This window comes from Leucoraja erinacea, chromosome 21, assembly GCF_028641065.1.
Source record: "Leucoraja erinacea ecotype New England chromosome 21, Leri_hhj_1, whole genome shotgun sequence".
Lineage (NCBI taxonomy): Eukaryota > Metazoa > Chordata > Chondrichthyes > Rajiformes > Rajidae > Leucoraja > Leucoraja erinaceus.
The window spans coordinates 17,953,561-17,970,511 of record NC_073397.1 but is presented as its reverse complement, the minus strand read 5'-3'; the positions used below and the strand labels follow the sequence as shown (position 1 = coordinate 17,970,511).

General features: G+C 47.5%; 1 protein-coding gene across 1 annotated transcript in view; it reads left to right on the top strand.

The window, feature by feature from the left end:
* The window catches only part of matn4 (matrilin 4), a 40,128-nt gene extending 23,414 nt beyond the window's left edge, over positions 1 to 16,714 (top strand). The window contains exons 6-13 of the mRNA XM_055652277.1: positions 1,076 to 1,198; positions 3,021 to 3,143; positions 4,783 to 4,905; positions 7,706 to 7,828; positions 8,627 to 9,040; positions 10,997 to 11,149; positions 11,657 to 11,761; positions 14,270 to 16,714. Coding sequence (XP_055508252.1) covers positions 1,076 to 1,198; positions 3,021 to 3,143; positions 4,783 to 4,905; positions 7,706 to 7,828; positions 8,627 to 9,040; positions 10,997 to 11,149; positions 11,657 to 11,761; positions 14,270 to 14,331 — 1,226 coding nt within the window. The 3' untranslated portion in view covers positions 14,332 to 16,714. The remainder of the gene's footprint in view (positions 1 to 1,075; positions 1,199 to 3,020; positions 3,144 to 4,782; positions 4,906 to 7,705; positions 7,829 to 8,626; positions 9,041 to 10,996; positions 11,150 to 11,656; positions 11,762 to 14,269) is intronic.
* The last annotated feature ends 237 nt before the right edge of the window (positions 16,715 to 16,951 follow it).

The following is a 16,951-nucleotide window of genomic DNA, read 5'->3' as shown; positions in this document are numbered from 1 at the left end:
GCACCTGTCCAAATGCTGTTGCAATACTTGCCAGTCAGGCATCATTTCTGTATAGCATGGATAGGTTTCCACATATCGCTTGCCCGGCTTTGTCCTGCACTTCCTCTCATCCAGCTTTCTCCATCCATCCACAAACAGTCTGAAGAAGGGTCCTGACCCAAAACATCACCTATTCATGGTGTCCTGAGATGCTGCCTGACCTCCTGACCTTCCCCAGCACTTTGTGTCTTTTTGTGTCTACCAGCATCATAATGGTGGAGGATGGTCGACCTCTACTTCTTATTCTATAATGGTGTCATCTTGAGTTGAACATTGCCTTCTTTATCCATAGATCCCATCCACTGTCCTCACGGCCCTATAGGTTGGTTTATATTGGCAAGCGTAGGTGTATATTGGAAATGAATAAAGCATGGAAATAAAGTATCATCATCATCATCATCATCTATTGATGTGGAATCTGAAACCCTGACCACAAGGTTCAATAATACCTAGTGGGCACAGTTGCATAATGGGAGCACTGCTGCCTCTCAGTGCCAGAGACCCAGGTTCAATCCCGACTATGGGTGCCGTCAGTGTGGAGATTGTAGGTTCTCCCTGTGACTGCGTGGGTTTTCTCCAGGTGCTCCAGCTTCCTCCCACATTTCAATGGTGCGCAGGTCTGTAGGTTGTTTGGCCCTTTGTAAATTGCCCCTGGTGTGTCGAGAGTGGGATAACATAGAATTAATGTGAACGGGTGATCGCTGGTCGGCACTGACTTGGCGGACCAAAGGACCTGTTTGAGTTTGAGTTTAATTTATTGTCATGTGTACCGTGAAAAGCTTTTGTTGCTCACTAACCAGTCAGCGCAAAGAATATACATGATTACAATCGTGCCCATCCACAGTGTACAGCTACATGATAAAGGGAATGGCATGAATAACGTTTAGCGCAAGAGAAACACATTAAAGTCCGATCAAAGGTAGTCCGAAACTAAAAGTAATATTACGTAGTCTATGACATTGAAGCAATATTTGGCTCATGGGGTAGATGTTATTGTCACCCGTGTGTTAACTCTTCTGTACCTTCCCCCTTGCAGCCACTAACCTCTGTGAGCTGGGAGAGCACGGATGTGAACACATTTGCGTCAGTACCACCGGCTCCTTTCACTGTCGCTGTCGATCTGGATACACCCTCAACCGTGACATGAAGACCTGCTCCCGTGAGTACCTCCACCGTCACTCAGTTCCCAGCCACAATTCCCAGAATTAAATCATTCGGCCCATCATGTCTCCTCCGCCATTCATTCATGGCTGGCCTATCTTTCTCTCTCAACCCCATTCTCCTTCCTTCTCCCCATAACCTTTGAGCAAGGCAAAGAGTAAAGCATATAGACAGACAAAAGGCCAATAAGACCGAGAGCAACGTTCTTTTGCCATGCGAACCACTCTTGGTCCACTGACCTCTTTCTTCGCAAGAACAAGGCAGAGGGTCAAAAGAGAACACAAATAAGAGAGGGAGTGAGAGCCATGGAGAGTGTACGAGAGAGAGAGAGGAGTGAGAGAAGGAGAATGTGCAAGAATGCACCAACGCCTCAACTTCCTTAGAAGGTGTGGGAAGTTTTGCATGTCCCCAACAACTCTCACCAACAACAATTCTACATATAGGGCAGCTGAAAGCATTTTATCAGGTTGCAAGGTTTCCAGGTCAGTTTATCGTTACATGTGCCAATTAAGGTAGAGTGACATTTGAGTTACCATACGGCCATACTAAGTGAAAAGCAACAAGACACACAACCACATGAAAGTTAACATAAACATCCACCACCGTGGATTCCACATTCCTCACTGTGATGGAAGGCAATAGAGTTCAAACTTCTTCCTATTTGTTCTCCCGCGGTCGGGGCAGATAAACCATCCGCAGCTGGTGCGATCAAAGCCCCTGCAGCCGATGATCGGAGCCCCCATCGGGGTGATTGAAACTCCCGAGGCATGGAGCTCCCGTATCGGCCTCTTCTTACCAGAGACCGCGGGCTTCACGATGTTAAAGTCCACAGGCTGGAGCTTTGATCCGCGGCAAAGGGATCGCAAGCTCCGCGGTGTTTAAGTCCCACAGACTCTGGTGGCTTGGAGCGCTGGGTCGTTCTCCAGGAAAGGCCGCCAACTCCACGATGTTAGGCCGCAATGGGGATGGAGATACGATACAGAAGAAAATCGCATCTCTGTCGAGGTAAAAGATTGAAATAAAGCTTCCCCACCCCCCACATAAAACAAACCAAGGAACATTAAAACATACTTTTTACCACATACTAAAAATAACAAAAGGAAGAAAGGACAGACAGACTGTTGGCGAGGCAGCCACTGCAATTTCTTCCCAGCTGTTATCGGGCAACCGAACTATACTATCACCAACTAGAGAACAGTCCTGTCCTACCATTGATATAATTGGAGACCTTTTGAACTATCTTTTAACATAATTTCCTGGGCTTTATCTCACTAAACAATATTCCCTTTACCCTGTATTTGTGCACTGCGAACTTCTGATGTTCTTACCTTCCACTACCTGCAACCTCCGGCAACCAACTGCAACCTCCGGCAACCAACTGCAACCTCCAGCAACCAACTGCAACCTCCAGCAACCACCTTCAACTAGCATTGCAACCGGCTTCGACTAAAAAATTACCGATTTTTAAAACGGCAACCCATTTTTTGTCGCGGCCGGTTTTGAATTTTTTGAAATAATCGCCGGAACATAGAAGAAGCGGAAACCACTTTCGACCATTAGGGAGACTGACAAAAACCTCCGGGAACCTCCGAGAACCTCCGGGAAACACATGGAAACCTTGGGTGGGGCGCAAAGTCTCCAGAGGTGTCCGTTCAGGTTTCCTAAGTGGGACAGGGGCATTAGGGTGTTGGGGGTTATGGGGAGAATGCAGGAGAATGGGGTTGAGAGGGAAAGATAGATCAGCCATGATTGAATGGTGAAATAGCCCAATTCTGCTCCTAGAACTTATGAACTTATGAAGTCATGGTCTTTCTCTCCAGCCCTCAACCTCTGTGACCTTGGAAACCACGGCTGTGAGCAGATCTGTGTGAGCTCCCCCGGTTCCTACCAGTGCCGCTGTCGACCGGGATACACCCTCAACCGGGACAAGAAGTCCTGCAGCAGTGAGTACAGTAAACCCTCGCTTCTATGTACCGACCTTCGCTGCCGAGACCTCCGCCGGCCCACACAGCCTCGTCGGCCGCTTCCAGGCCTCGCCTGCCGCCACCACCACCACCGACCCGTACTCCGACAATGACCATTGCCTCCATCGATCCTCGCCTCTCCCCCGGCAACCAGCAGCCTGGGGCCCTCAACTCACCTGGAATCCAGGCCCAGTTCCAGACTGATTGTCTGTAGAAGGGTCTGGACCAGAAACGTCACGTATCCATGTCCTCTATGGATGTTGCCTGACCCGCTGATCTATAACATCACGTTGTGTCCTTTTATGTTTTAACTACATCTGCAGTTGTTTGTTTCTACTACTTATACAATGATAATTCTTTACTTAGTTATAGCGAACCATCGGGCCCCACACCCCACATACCCCCCCCCCCACCCCCCACCCTCCACCGCTACCACCAGCCCTGGCAGCGTGTTTCAGGCACCCACCACCCTCTGTGTAAACAAACTAGCCCCATATCTCCCCTTTCAATTTTGCCTCTCCCATCTTAACGGTATGCCTCGAGTGTGAAATTTCCATCCTAATAAAAAGGTTCCGACAGTCTCCCCAGTCTATGCCTCGCATTGTTTTATATACTTCGATTAGGACACCTCTCAACCTCCGACATTGCAGAGAAACCAACCCAAGTCTGTCCTGCCCTTCCTGACAGCTAATGCCCCTAAAACCAGCATCATTGTGGTAATGCTGCAAACTATATTCTGCACTCTGGGTTCTGACCCGAAACATCACACGCGTCGTTCTCCAGGGATGCTGACTGACCCACTGAGTTACTCCAGAACTTCATATCATTCTGATAAACCTCCTCTGCACCCTCTCCAAATCCTGCACATCCTTCCCGTAAAGGGGCAGCCAGAAGGATAATTCCTGTAATTGGGAAGCACAGTGGCACAGCAGTAGAATTGAAACCTTACAGCGCCAGAGACCCAGATTTGATCCTGTGCAAAGTTTGTACGTTCTCCCCGTAAACACATGGCTTTTCTCTGGGTGCTCCAGTTTCCTCCTACGTTCCAAAGACGTGCAGGTTTGTAGGTTAATTGGCCTCGGTAAAGATTGTAATTGTCCCTAGTGTGTAGGATGGTGCTCGGGTACGGGTCATTGTTGGTTGGCACAGACTCGGTGGGCCGAGTGGCCTGTTTCCATGCTGTATCTATAAACTAAACTAAACAGCACGTAATTCTCCAAATGCGGCCTAACCAAAGACCTATCAAGATGTGTAGGAAGGGGAATTGCAGATGCTGGTTTACATCGAGGATTGACACAAAATGCTGGAGTAACTCAGCAGGTTAGGCGGCCTCTCTGGAGAAAAGGAATAGGTGTCATTTCATGTCGAGACCCTTCTTCAGACTAAGATGTATCAGGTCCTCCTGATTCACTACTCCATGCCCTGACTGATAAACAGTATAACCACATACTATTCCGTATTTTTAATTGTCTACTGTATATGGTGTTATTACTTGCGAGCAAAGCACCAAGGCAAATTCCTGTATGTATACATATTTACCTCATAAAATGTATTCAATTCAATTCAATTCTTTCTGCCATACGTCTTCTCTCCTGTACTTTGCGTTTCCTCTCTGCAGTGGTGAATTACTGTTCATTTGGGAACCACAGTTGCCAGCACGAGTGTGTCAACGTTCTCAATGGATACTACTGCACATGTCAGGACGGGTTTGAACTACAGAGTGATGGCAAAACCTGCAAAGGTACAGCAAGTGTGAACTGGGCCGTATTTCCACGGCAGGTTTAGCTTTAAGTTTGTTATTAGACTTTAGAGATATAGTGCAGAAACAGGCCCTTCGCCCCACCAAGTCCACGTCGACCAGCAATCCCCAAACACTAGCATGATCCCACACGCCAGGGACAACTTACAATTTTACCAAAGCCAATTAACCTACACAGAACTAGTGTGAGCGGGTGATCGATGGTCAGCATGGACTGGGTGGGCTATAGGGCCTGTTTCCATGCTGTATCTTTGAATTAAACTTGGCCACTGTAAATAGTTTAGTTTAGTTTAGTTTCATTTATTGTCAAGTATACCAAGGTGCAGTGAAAAGCTTTTTTGGTGAGTGCTATCCAGTCAGCAAAAAGATCATCCAGCATTACAATCGAGCCGTCCACAATATTCAGATACAGGATAAAAAGAATAATGTATGCGAGTGATAGAATCTGAAGAACCTGGGGAATAATAAAATGGGGTTGGTGTGAGACTGGGGCAAATGGGTTAGCATGGAATCAGTGGGCCAAATGGCCAGATTCCAAACTGTATGACCCCAAGCTCTTATTGATTGTAACCGCAGTCACCAGGGGGGCCTGATGTCCTGATCTTGCCCCTCTTCCATGCGCAGTTATTCACAGGCAAGACAATGCTGCAGAAGCAGTTATTGACACATCAATTATTTATCAAATCCCCTGATGTAGCTGGAATAAATCTTCCTATCTAGCAGAACCTTCTATAATGCAAGCACTCTGTGTAAAAATAAAATTGTGCCTGTGATGATGGTTCTTCTTCTGCCAAATTGCTTAAGTCCCGATCATCTGGCCATTGAGTCAAATGGAACTGGAACCATTTCAAAGCAACAATATGATCCTGGTTCATCTTTGGCAAAAATGGAAATGCGACCATTATTGACGCAAGCAATAAAATACTGTGGAAATGCTGCATGTGGGGTGATAGAATACCAGGCAGCAAATAGCACGGTGCTGATCTGGTCATTTTTCTTTTTATTTAGTTGGAAAGTGGTAGGAATTTGAACCTTACCGCATTTTAGTTTAGTTTAGAGATCCAGCACGGAAATAGGCCCTTCGGCCCGCCGAGTCTGCGTTGACCAGCGATCCCCGTACACTAACACTATCCTACACACTAGGGACAATTTACAATTTTACCAAGCCAATTAGCTTACAAACCTGTACGTCTTTGGATTGTGGGAGGAAACCGGAGCACCTGAAGGAAACCCACGCAGGTCACGGGGAGAACGTACAAACTCCATATAGACAGCACCCATAGTCAGGATTGAACCGGGGTCTCTGGCGTTGTAAGGCAGCAACTCTACTGCTGCACCACCTTAGTTTAGAGATGCTGCAGGAAACAGGTCTTTCGGCCCCCCGAGTCCACGCCTACCTTCAATCACCCGTTCACACAAGTTCTATGTAATCCCATTTTCTCATCCACTCCCTACACGTTAGGGGCAATTTACAGAGGGCCAATTAATCTACAAACCCACACGTCTTTGGGATGGGGGAGGAACCCGGATTACCTGGAGGCAAACGCATGCGTTCACAGTAAGAACTTGAAAACTCCACACAAAGACAGTACCCGAGGTCAGGATCAAACCTGGGTTTCTGGCAGAAACTGTACCATCTTTGCCACCCTAGAGAGTTTCAAAAGAGGTTTGGACAAATCTGCGAGGGAGAAGGGAATGCACTGTTGCCCAATTCTGACCACCTCCTAACAGGAAGGATGTGGAGGCTATGGAGCGGGTGCAGAAGAGGTTCACCTGAAAGTTGTCTGGAATAGAGGGTGTTAGCTCGGAGAGGTTGGACAAACTTGGATTGTTTCTCTGGACGGTTAGAGGCTGAGGAGAGACCTGGCATTAGTATATAAAGTTATGAGAAGCATAGATAAGAGAGACAGTCAGAACCTTTCTCAATGGGTGGAAATATCAAAGGCTAGAAGGCATGGCTTTAAGATGAGAGGGGCAAAGTTTAAAGGCCATGTGCGGGTGTTTTTTACACAGGTGGTGGGTACCTGGAATGTACTGCCAGAGGTGGTAGTGGAGCCTTCAAAAAGTATAGAAGTGTGAAGCACACACCTCCAGATTCGAAGACAGTTTCCTCCCAGCTGTTATCATGCAAATTAAGCATCCTACCAACAACTAGATAGGAGCAGCCCTGATACTATCTACCTCATTGGAGACCCTCAGACTATCATCGATCAGACTTTACTGCGCTTTATCCTGCACTAAACGCTATTCCCGTTATATCCTGCATCTGTGCACTGTGGATAACTTGATTGTAATCATGGGTTGTCTTTCCGCAGACTGGATAGCAAACAACAAAAAAGTGTCCCACTGTACCTCAGCTAAACTAAACTAAACTAAACTAAACTATGTCTATCCAACGTACTCAGACACGTGATGCCTCGGGTCCAGAGACAGCGTTGGTGTGTCAGTATACAAATGATGCACAGGTCTGAGTGCGTCGGTAGGAATTGTGTGCACACGGTAACTTTGGAATGGTTTAAACCCACGAAACGCAGCCGAGTGTGTTTTAGACCATTCCAAAGTTACCGTTGCACACAGTTCCTACTGAAGCACGAAATAGACTGTGCATCATCTGTTTTATAGAATCGGGGGGGGGGGGGGCAAGTCAACCAGGAAATCTGCTATTTTCCAGATCGTGCATCCGGTAAAAATAATGACACGGTACAGCAGCGGCTTTTAGCCGATCAGATTGTAGAGCTTCTTAGACCCATTCTATAATATTGTTTGATTCCCACCTGTGTAGCTGTCAACTTGTGTAACACGATGGAGCATGGCTGTGAATTTGAGTGTGTCAGCACCCCAGGATCGTACTTCTGCATCTGTCCACCAGGGCGGCAACTCAACCAGGACGGCAAGAGCTGCAACAGTGGGTATCACACCGGCGCCATCTCTTGCTCACACCCCTTTTACACAGCGTCATCCATCTACTGCCCTCCCCGACCCTTCTCTAACCCCCCCCCCCCCACCTTCACATTCCTCAACACTATCTCTCCATGAATCTTCTCCATCTCTTAACCACCACATCCTCTCCCCACTACTTTACCAAAACCGCACCCCCATCCCTTCCTGCTCCCCAACACTATCTCTCCACGGTCCCTCTCCATCCCTTATTGCCCGATGCTCGACTCTTTCCAAGCCCACCTCCACCTCTTCCTATTCCACCACAACTCTTCCCCCATCTCTTTGCACCTCCCCCCCCCCACACTCCTTCCCAATTCCTCCATCACCCTTTTCCAATCCCCACACACATTCCAGTTCCATCCCACCACAAATCTCTTCCCATCTCTTTCCCAATCCCCACACCCCTCTCTTCCCATTCCTCCACCACCTCTTCCCAATCCCTTTCCCAATCCTCACCACAATGCCTTCCCATCTACCACCACCCTTACCCTTCTCTACCAAAACCCCTCTCTACATCTTTCCACCCGTGGCTTCCCACCCCAACTGTGGATGGCAAAAGTCTAGAGGGATCTGGGCTAAATGCAGCCATGTGGGACTAGCTGATGTTTGGCATGGGCAGGTTGGGCTGAAGGGCCTGTTTTCGTGCTGTATGTCTCCATGGTTTTATTGCATCCTCATCCCGTTCATCCCCCTCGCCCCCTCCCTCTCTATATCCTTCCCAAACCTCTTTGCCGCAACCTAACACCGATGTTTATCCACACAGAGTGCAGTCGTGCCAACATTGACCTGGTCTTCGTCATTGACGGCTCCAAGAGCGTGCGCCCGGAGAACTTTGAGCTGGTGAAGAAGTTTGTCAACAACATTGTGGACGCGCTGGACGTGTCCAGCCAGGGCACGCGGGTGGGCCTGGTGCAATACTCCAGCAGTGTGCGGACCGAGTTCCCCCTGGGCAAGCACAGCTCGCCGGCAGCCTTGAAGTCGGCGGTGAGCGGGGTGCAGTACATGGAGAAAGGCACCATGACCGGCCTGGCCCTCAAACACATGGTGCAGAACAGCTTCACGACCGCAGGTGGGGCCAGACCCGAGGCAGACAACTACCCGCGTGTGTGCGTGGTGTTCACCGACGGCCGCTCTCAGGACAGCATCTCAGAGTGGTCCAAGAAAGCCAAAGATGCAGGTAAGATGCAGTTCACAAGGGATAGGAGCAGAATTAGGCCATTCGGCCCATCAAATCTACTCCGCCATTCAAACATGGCTGATCTAACTCTCCCCTTCAACCCCATTCTCCTGCCTTTTCCTCAGAACCCCTGACACCCATACGAATCGGTTCTGCTTCAGTGACTTCCAACCCAATGGTGTGAACATTGAGAAAAGTGCTGGAGCAGCTCAGCTGGGCCAGCCAGCATCTCTGGAGAGCCAAACCATCAGCTATCCATGTTCTCCACAGATCTTGTTTCACCCGCCAAGTTACTCCAGCACTATGTTTCTTTTAAGTAAAACCAGCATCGGCTGTTCCTTACAGCTACACAAACATTGAGATCTTTGGAGAAGGCTCCCAATCCTAAACGTCACCTACCCATGTTCTCCAGAGGTGCTGCCCGACCCGCTGAGTACATTTTTACATATTCCTATAGCGATTTACACCATGATGTCAAAACTCGCCTCAACTGAAAATTTGATGCATTATTTCCCGAGTTATTTATGAAAACGTTCACAAATGTGCAGAAACTTGGAAAAAGTTACTGCTTTTTCCCTGTGCTTAGACTTGTTCGTAATATTGTCGCTATCCAAGTACACTGAGTTCTGCTCGCCCTAGCAAGTGCAAATGCATTTTTTAAAAGTTTAATAATGGGGGAGGCTGAGAAACCCCTGCGCAGTTGGCGGCTATGGGTGAGTGCTGGAATAAGGGGAACGGCGTGCGTTGGGGGACCAGGCCTCCCGTGTGACAGGGACACTATGATTCCCAGTTGGTCTAGTGGACATTAAATGTTACAATTTTATGCACCCTCCCCCCAACCTCCCACTGCATTTTCCTTCTTTTCTCCTTCTTCTCTTCCTCTGTCGCCTCTGGCCACCCATCACAACCCCATTGGGCACCCATTTGCCAAACAAGCCCCAACCGCCCTCCTCACCCTGTATCTACCTATCACTTACCAGGCTATGGCCTTCCCCAAATTTCTCTCTCCCCGACAGCAATCAGTCTGATGAAGGGTCCCGGCCTGAAACGTCACCTATCCATGTCCTCCAGAGATGTTGCCTGAAACGCAGAGTTACTCCAGAACTTTGTGTTTTTTTTTTGTAAACCGGCATCTGCAGTTCATTGCGTCTACATAAACGCTGAGAACATTGGAGAAGGGTCCCAATCATAAACGTCACCTATCCATGTTCTCCACACCCGCTGAGTCAGTCTAGCATCTGTGTTCAGACGCAGTGTGACATAAGTTCATAAGTTGTAAGAGCAGAATGATGCCATTCGGCCCATCGCCTACTCCACCAATCAATCGTGGCTGATCTATCTCTCCCTCACAGCCCTATTTCCTGCTTTCTCCCCATACCCTCACCTTTCTCTCCATACCCTTACACCCTCCTTACTAATCAAGAACCTGTCTATCTCCACCTTACCATTGACAGCCTTCACAGCCGTCTATGGCAATTAATTCCACAGATTTGCCACCCTCTGACTAAAGAAATTCCTCCTCATCTCCATTCTAAAGGTACATCCTTTTATTCTGAGGCTATGGTCTCTGGTCTTAGACTCACCCACCAGTGGAAACATCTTCTCCGCATCCACTCTATTCAGGCCTTTCACTATTCGGTAGATTTCAATGAGACTCCCCCCCCCCTCATCTTTCTAAACTCCAGCTAGTACTGACCCAGGGCCGTCAAACGCTCATCAAATGTTAACCCAATAATTCCTGGAATCATTGGCGTAAACTTTCTCTGCCCCCCCACTACCTTTGTGTTCAGATGCAGTGTGACATTGGGCAAAACACAAGAGGCTGCAGGTATTGTAATATTGAAGAAAACACACCAAGCTGGAGTAACACAAGCTTGCACAAATGGTCCTACAATGGATAGGTGCCATCGGACTGCCCTCTGCGCTGAGCTGACCCTGTATGTTCCACTGTTGCAGGCATCACCATGTATGCAGTTGGCATTGGGAAGGCAGTGGAGGATGAGCTGCGGGAAATCGCCTCGGAGCCCGTGGACCAACACTTCTTCTACGCTTCGGACTTCAGCGCCATTGATCACATCGCTGAGAATCTGAAGCTCAACATCTGTGAGGGTAAGTGTCACCAGTCTCGGTAACAGCCTGGGCTTCAGTCCGCTTGTCACGGTCACGGTGGGAGGGGCCAGGGGTAGGTGCAAGCATAGCATTGGGCTTCTTCACCACCTCATCTCCCTGTGCATCCACTTCCAGGGAACTCTGTACCTATATCCCTGGGTCTCTTGAAGGATATGTCCAAGTTCAGGACCTCTCCAAGTCTTGCATGAGTTAAATACGTGTAGGCGCATGTCGATAGTCTAACGATTCAACCTAAAGTAGATTAGGATTTAACCTTTGTTAGCTCAAACGTCGCCTATCCATGTCCTTCAGAGATGCTGCCTGATCCGTTGAGTTGGGTTCTACACAAGATTCCAGCATCTCCTTGTTCCATGTGTCTCTAGACTTTTTTTAATTGACTGACCCCTTCCCGAACTCCAACAGTGACTAATGTTAAAAGTGTAAAGGAATTGAATTGCAGTGTGAATGTTAAAGTACCATATAAATACATGTCTTTATTTCTTTCAGAGGAAGTTATTGGACAGGAAACAATTAAAAACCCATGTGCATGTGAAACTCTGGTAGCATTCCAGCAAGACACACTCTCGGCGTTAGAAGGATTCTCTCAAAAACATATCCTTCACTGGTGTAGGCAGGCGTATGAGAGTATCAGGTCAAATGGTACATGCAGTAAAGTTAATATAGACAAGACATAACTGAGCAACACATGGCTACCAGTTTAGACTTTAGACTTTGAAGATTGAGGGGGGATCTTATAGAAACTTACAAAATTCTTAAGGGGTTGGACAGGCTAGATGCAGGAAGATTATTCCCGATGTTGGGGAAGACCAGAACAAGGGTCACAGTTTAAGGATAAGAGGGAAGTCTTTTAGGACCGAGATGAGAAAATCATTTTTTACATAGAGAGTGGTGAATCTCTGGAATTTTCTGCCACAGAAGGTAGTTGAGGCCAGTTCATTGGCTGGATTTAAGAGGGAGTTAGATGTGGCCCTTGTGGCTAAAGGGATCAGGGGGTATGAAGAGAAGGCAGTTACAGGATACTGAGTTGGAGGATCAGCCATGATCATATTGAATGGCGGTGCAGGCTCGAAGGGCCAAATGGCCTACTCCTGCACCTATTTTCTATGTTTCTATGTTTAGAGATACAGCGCGGAAACAGGCATTTCGTCCCACCGGGTCCACACTGACCAGCAATCGCCCGTGGCACAGTTCTACACACTAGGGATCATTTACAGAAGCCAATTAACCTACAAATATGTACATCTTTGAAATTTGGGAGAAAATTGGAGCACCCGGAGAAAACCCACGCAGTCACAGGGAGAACATACAAACTCTGTACAGACAGCACCCGAGGCCAGGATCGAACCCAGGACTCTGGCGCTGTAAGGCAGCAGCTCTACCGCTGCACCACTGTGCCACCCCCACATTATTGGACTGTGGGACATTTTGTGTCCTATTGAGGTCCCAGGTCTCAAGTAAGACAAACATTCGGAGAAGGCATGATCGAGAAGAAGATCGAATTGGTTTTTGATACATGGGTTTCAAAAAGCAGATGATTTAAAGGAGAGGGAATGGGTGCCATTACATGGGACTGCCACACATACAAAATAATTCAATTACATTGGGGACTTCCCACAAATAAAATAATGAAAACCTTCTTAGTGTAGAAATATTAAAAACTAGAGGCCATAACTTTAAGGTGAGAGGGGAAAGATTTATTATGTACCTGAAGGGCAACTTTTTCCAACTTTTTCCACAGTTGGGTATATAGAACGAACTTGCAGAAGAGGTAGTTGAGGCGGGTACTGTAACAACTTTTAAAGGACACTTGAAAAGGTAAATGGATAGGAAAGCTTTGAAGGGATGTGGGCCAAATGTGGGCAGGTGGGAGAGTGTACATGGACATCTTGGTCAGTATGGGCAGGTTGGGCCAATGGGCCTGTTGCCATGATGTATGACTCTACGACCATATAGCTCTATCAAGAGAGTCAAGAGTCAATTTAATTGTCATTTGGACCCCTTGAGGTCCAAACGAAATGCCGTTTCTGCAGCCATACATTACAAACAAATAGACCCCAGACACAACATAATTTACATTTTACATAAACATCCATCACATTGCTGTGATGGAAGGCCAAAAAAAACTTATCACTGCACTCTCCCCCCCCCCTCCCCCTGGATGTCAGAGTCAAAGTCAAAGCCCCCGGCTGGCGATGGCGATTGTCCCGCGGCCATTAAAGCCACGCCGGGTGGTGCAAGGTCGCACACCGGGTCTTGATGTTGTAGCCCCCGGCGTGCGCTCGCAGAGTCCCGCGGCCATTCCAAGCCGCGCGGGGCGGTGATGTTAGGCCCCGCTCCAGGAGCTCTTCGACCCCGCAGCTCGGGCGGGAGAAGTCGCCGTTGCAGGAGCCCTGAAAAGCGGTCTCCCTCCAGGGACCCGCGGGCTCCCGGTGCCGCCGTCCGCAGACCCGCAGTTGCAGCCTCCGCATCAGCAGCAGCAGCAGCAGCAGCAGCAGCAGCAGCGCTCCATCACCGCTCCACCCGCTCTGGACTCGGCCAGCTCCGCGACGGTGAGGTGAGTCGGCACCAGAGTCCCCGGTCTTCTTCTGTTGGAGGCCGCACCTCATTGCAGCCCCAACGACAATGGAGACCCGACAAGAAAAGGTCGGGTCTCCCGTGCAGGGAGATATTTAAAAGTTGCCCCCTCCCTCCCACACCCCCCACACACACACCCCAACAAAAAATAACAAAAACTACATATAAACATAGACAAAAAATAATAAAAATGCGGACGGGCTGCAGAGGCCGCTGCTGACGAGAGTCGCGCCGCCTACCGTATGGTAAGACACATAAGGAATGAACGGCTATCTGTGTTTTGTGTTTAACCAACATTTTCAATAGCTACTGCTGTACCTTTCTCCAGAGAGTAGATGGGGCATCTTGGTTAGCATAGGCAGGTTGGGCCGATGGGCCTGTTTCTCTGCTGTATGACTCTACAAACCTATGACTCTGTGACTCTATGGTAAGATGCAGGAAGGAATGAATGGCTATCAGTGTTTTGTGTTTATCACTACACCTTTCTCCAGAGCTGAGCTCCTAATGTTCCTTGACTTCAAACACTAGCCCAGATGACTGCCAAGCTGGAAGATTTGGAAAGCCGCACCATCAGATCAGTGAAATGAAATGTAAAAGTCCATCGCCACCATCGTCACATCATCAGGGGTGTTTCTAACTCGCTAAAATTGATTTAGCTCCACATGTCGTTTCAGTTTTTGAGTGTTATTTTTTACAAAGAAAATATTCATTTAGGATGCCTTTTTTCTACTGCTTCGAAATATTTAACAGTAAAGGAATGTTTTTACAAGATAATTTTACAAGATGTATATCTGTTCTCTTTTCATATTGTGCCTGTGCATGCGATATACGAACTGTTTGAAGATGTAGACATGTCAAACGACACATTAGTCAATGGATACAAGGGGTTGAATAGCACACGTCTGCCCGGACACAAGAGGGAAGGTAGCAATGGGTTAATGAGCAACGGACTTGAGGCTTGCTTCAAAAGGGGGTTTAGAAATTGGTGAGAATATGAAATAAAAACTGAAAATGCACAGACTGATAAAGGAAATAGTTTGGTTCGTGAACAGCAGGTAAATACCCATCCAGTCTGTCCCATTTCTCGTGGTGGAGAAAGCGAGTCTCAGAGCATTTACTCTAAGATCACTTGATCCAACCAGGCATGGGTGACTCTAGACTAAGTACTGGTGAATGGGGTGGCACAGTGGCGTGTAGCAGTAGAGTTGCTGCCTTACGGCACCAGAGACCCAGGTTCAATCATGACCTCAGGTGCTGTCTGTATGGAGTTTGCACATTCTCCCTGTGACTGTGTGGGTTTTCGCTGGGTGCTCCGGTTTCCTCCCACATTCCAAAGACGTGCGGGTTCGTAGGTTAATTGGCCCTCTGTAAATTGTGCCTAGTGTGTAGGGAGAGGCTGCGAAAGTGGAATAACATACGACTAGTGTGAAGGGATGATCGATGGTCGGCGTGGACTCGGTGGTCGAAGGGCCCGTTTCCATGCTGTACCTTTCACTCAATATATCCATGCGATCTAAACCAGTGGCTGATGGTCACACTCTATAGCAATTATCCTAGAAGACTCCCTAGTTGATGATGAAATCACTGCCCCAATACAAATGAGCTAGCTCCCTGTTGAAGGTTAGTTCAACAACAAGACCTATCAGCATTTATATAGCATCTTTAATGTAGTAAAATGTCTAAATGAATGACCAACAATGGCTGAAATGGTGATCACCTGCCATTCTAAGCTTAGCTGTTGGGTAGGCTGTGCATTTTCTGCTTTTATTGTTGTATCTGATGCAGGATCTCCCACTTTAGCTTAGTTTATTATTGTCACGTGTACTGAGGTGCATGAAAAGCTTTTTGTTGCGTGCTATCCAGTCAACGTAAAGTCTATACATGATTATAATCGAGCCGTCCGCAGTGCACAGATACGGGATGAAGGGAATAACATTTGGTGCAAGATAAAGTCCGATTAATGATAGTCTGAGGGTCTCCAGTGAGGTAGATGGGAGGTCAGGACTGTTCGAGGATGCTTCAGTTGCCTGATAACAGCTGGGAAGAAACAGTCCCTGAATCTGGAGGTGTGCATTTTCATTCTGTACCTCCTATGGGAGAGGGAGTGTTTCTGGGGTTACTGTACGATACGCGAGTGAGGTTGCTAGCGTTTGGTGGGGTGTGTCCATCTTAATGCAAGAAGATAATATGAAGCAGCAAATGTCAACTTATTCCAACCCACTGAGTCTTCCGTTAGCATTCCGTACAGAACAGACTATACTCCCTTTGGCAATTGGGTATCATCTACTCCTGCCGTCACCACTGTTAAATCTCCCTAGTGTAGTACCGTCACAATGTAAATAGCACCTTGAGAGTGTGAGTGTCAGGATCCCAAGATAAATAAACAGTTCACAAATCTATGATGGACCTCACTAAAACATTTTTTCCAATAAATACAGCCTATTACATTCAATAAAAACATGTGCAATAAACAAAATGAGATGTTTCCTCCCATCACCCTGCTGCTTGGAATTTGTACTCATGGAGCTGCTTAGAATTTGCACTCCTGCTGTGGCTTTTGTACCCTCCTGCTGTGGCTTTTCACCTCACTGCTCCAAAGACAAGGCTTCAATCCTGACCTCGGTGCAGAGTCATTTGTGTTCTCCCTCCCCTCACGCCGAAAGACTGAAGAAGGATTCCAACCAGAAACGTCACCTATTACTGTTCTCCAGAGAGGCTGCCTGACCTGCTGAGTTACTCCAGCACTCTGTGTTTTGATCGAGATTCCAGCATCTGCACTTTCTGTTTCCAAAGTTTCACAAGGTTTATTTCCCTCTTTAAGTGGGAAAGTGAGAAGGATTTTCCCCAGTGTTGGAGTAACTAAGCACACCTCCTCTTTATGCATTGCGGTTTCACCTTGTATATTGGTATTGAGACTGGTGTTTATTGTCACGTGTACCAAAATTCAGTGATAAAGCAGACTTTTATTTGTGTGCTGTCCAGTTAAATCACTTCACACTCTACACGAGTACAATCAAACCACACACGTACAACAGGTATCGCAAACAGAGAAATACCAGAGTGCAAAATGTAATGTGACAACATTAAAGCATTACAGTTATAGAGAAAAAGTGCAAGGTCCATAATGAGGTAGGTTGAAAGATCGGGATTATACCCTAACTTATGGGAGGATTGTTCAGTGGTCTGATAACAGCGGGGAAGGCGCTG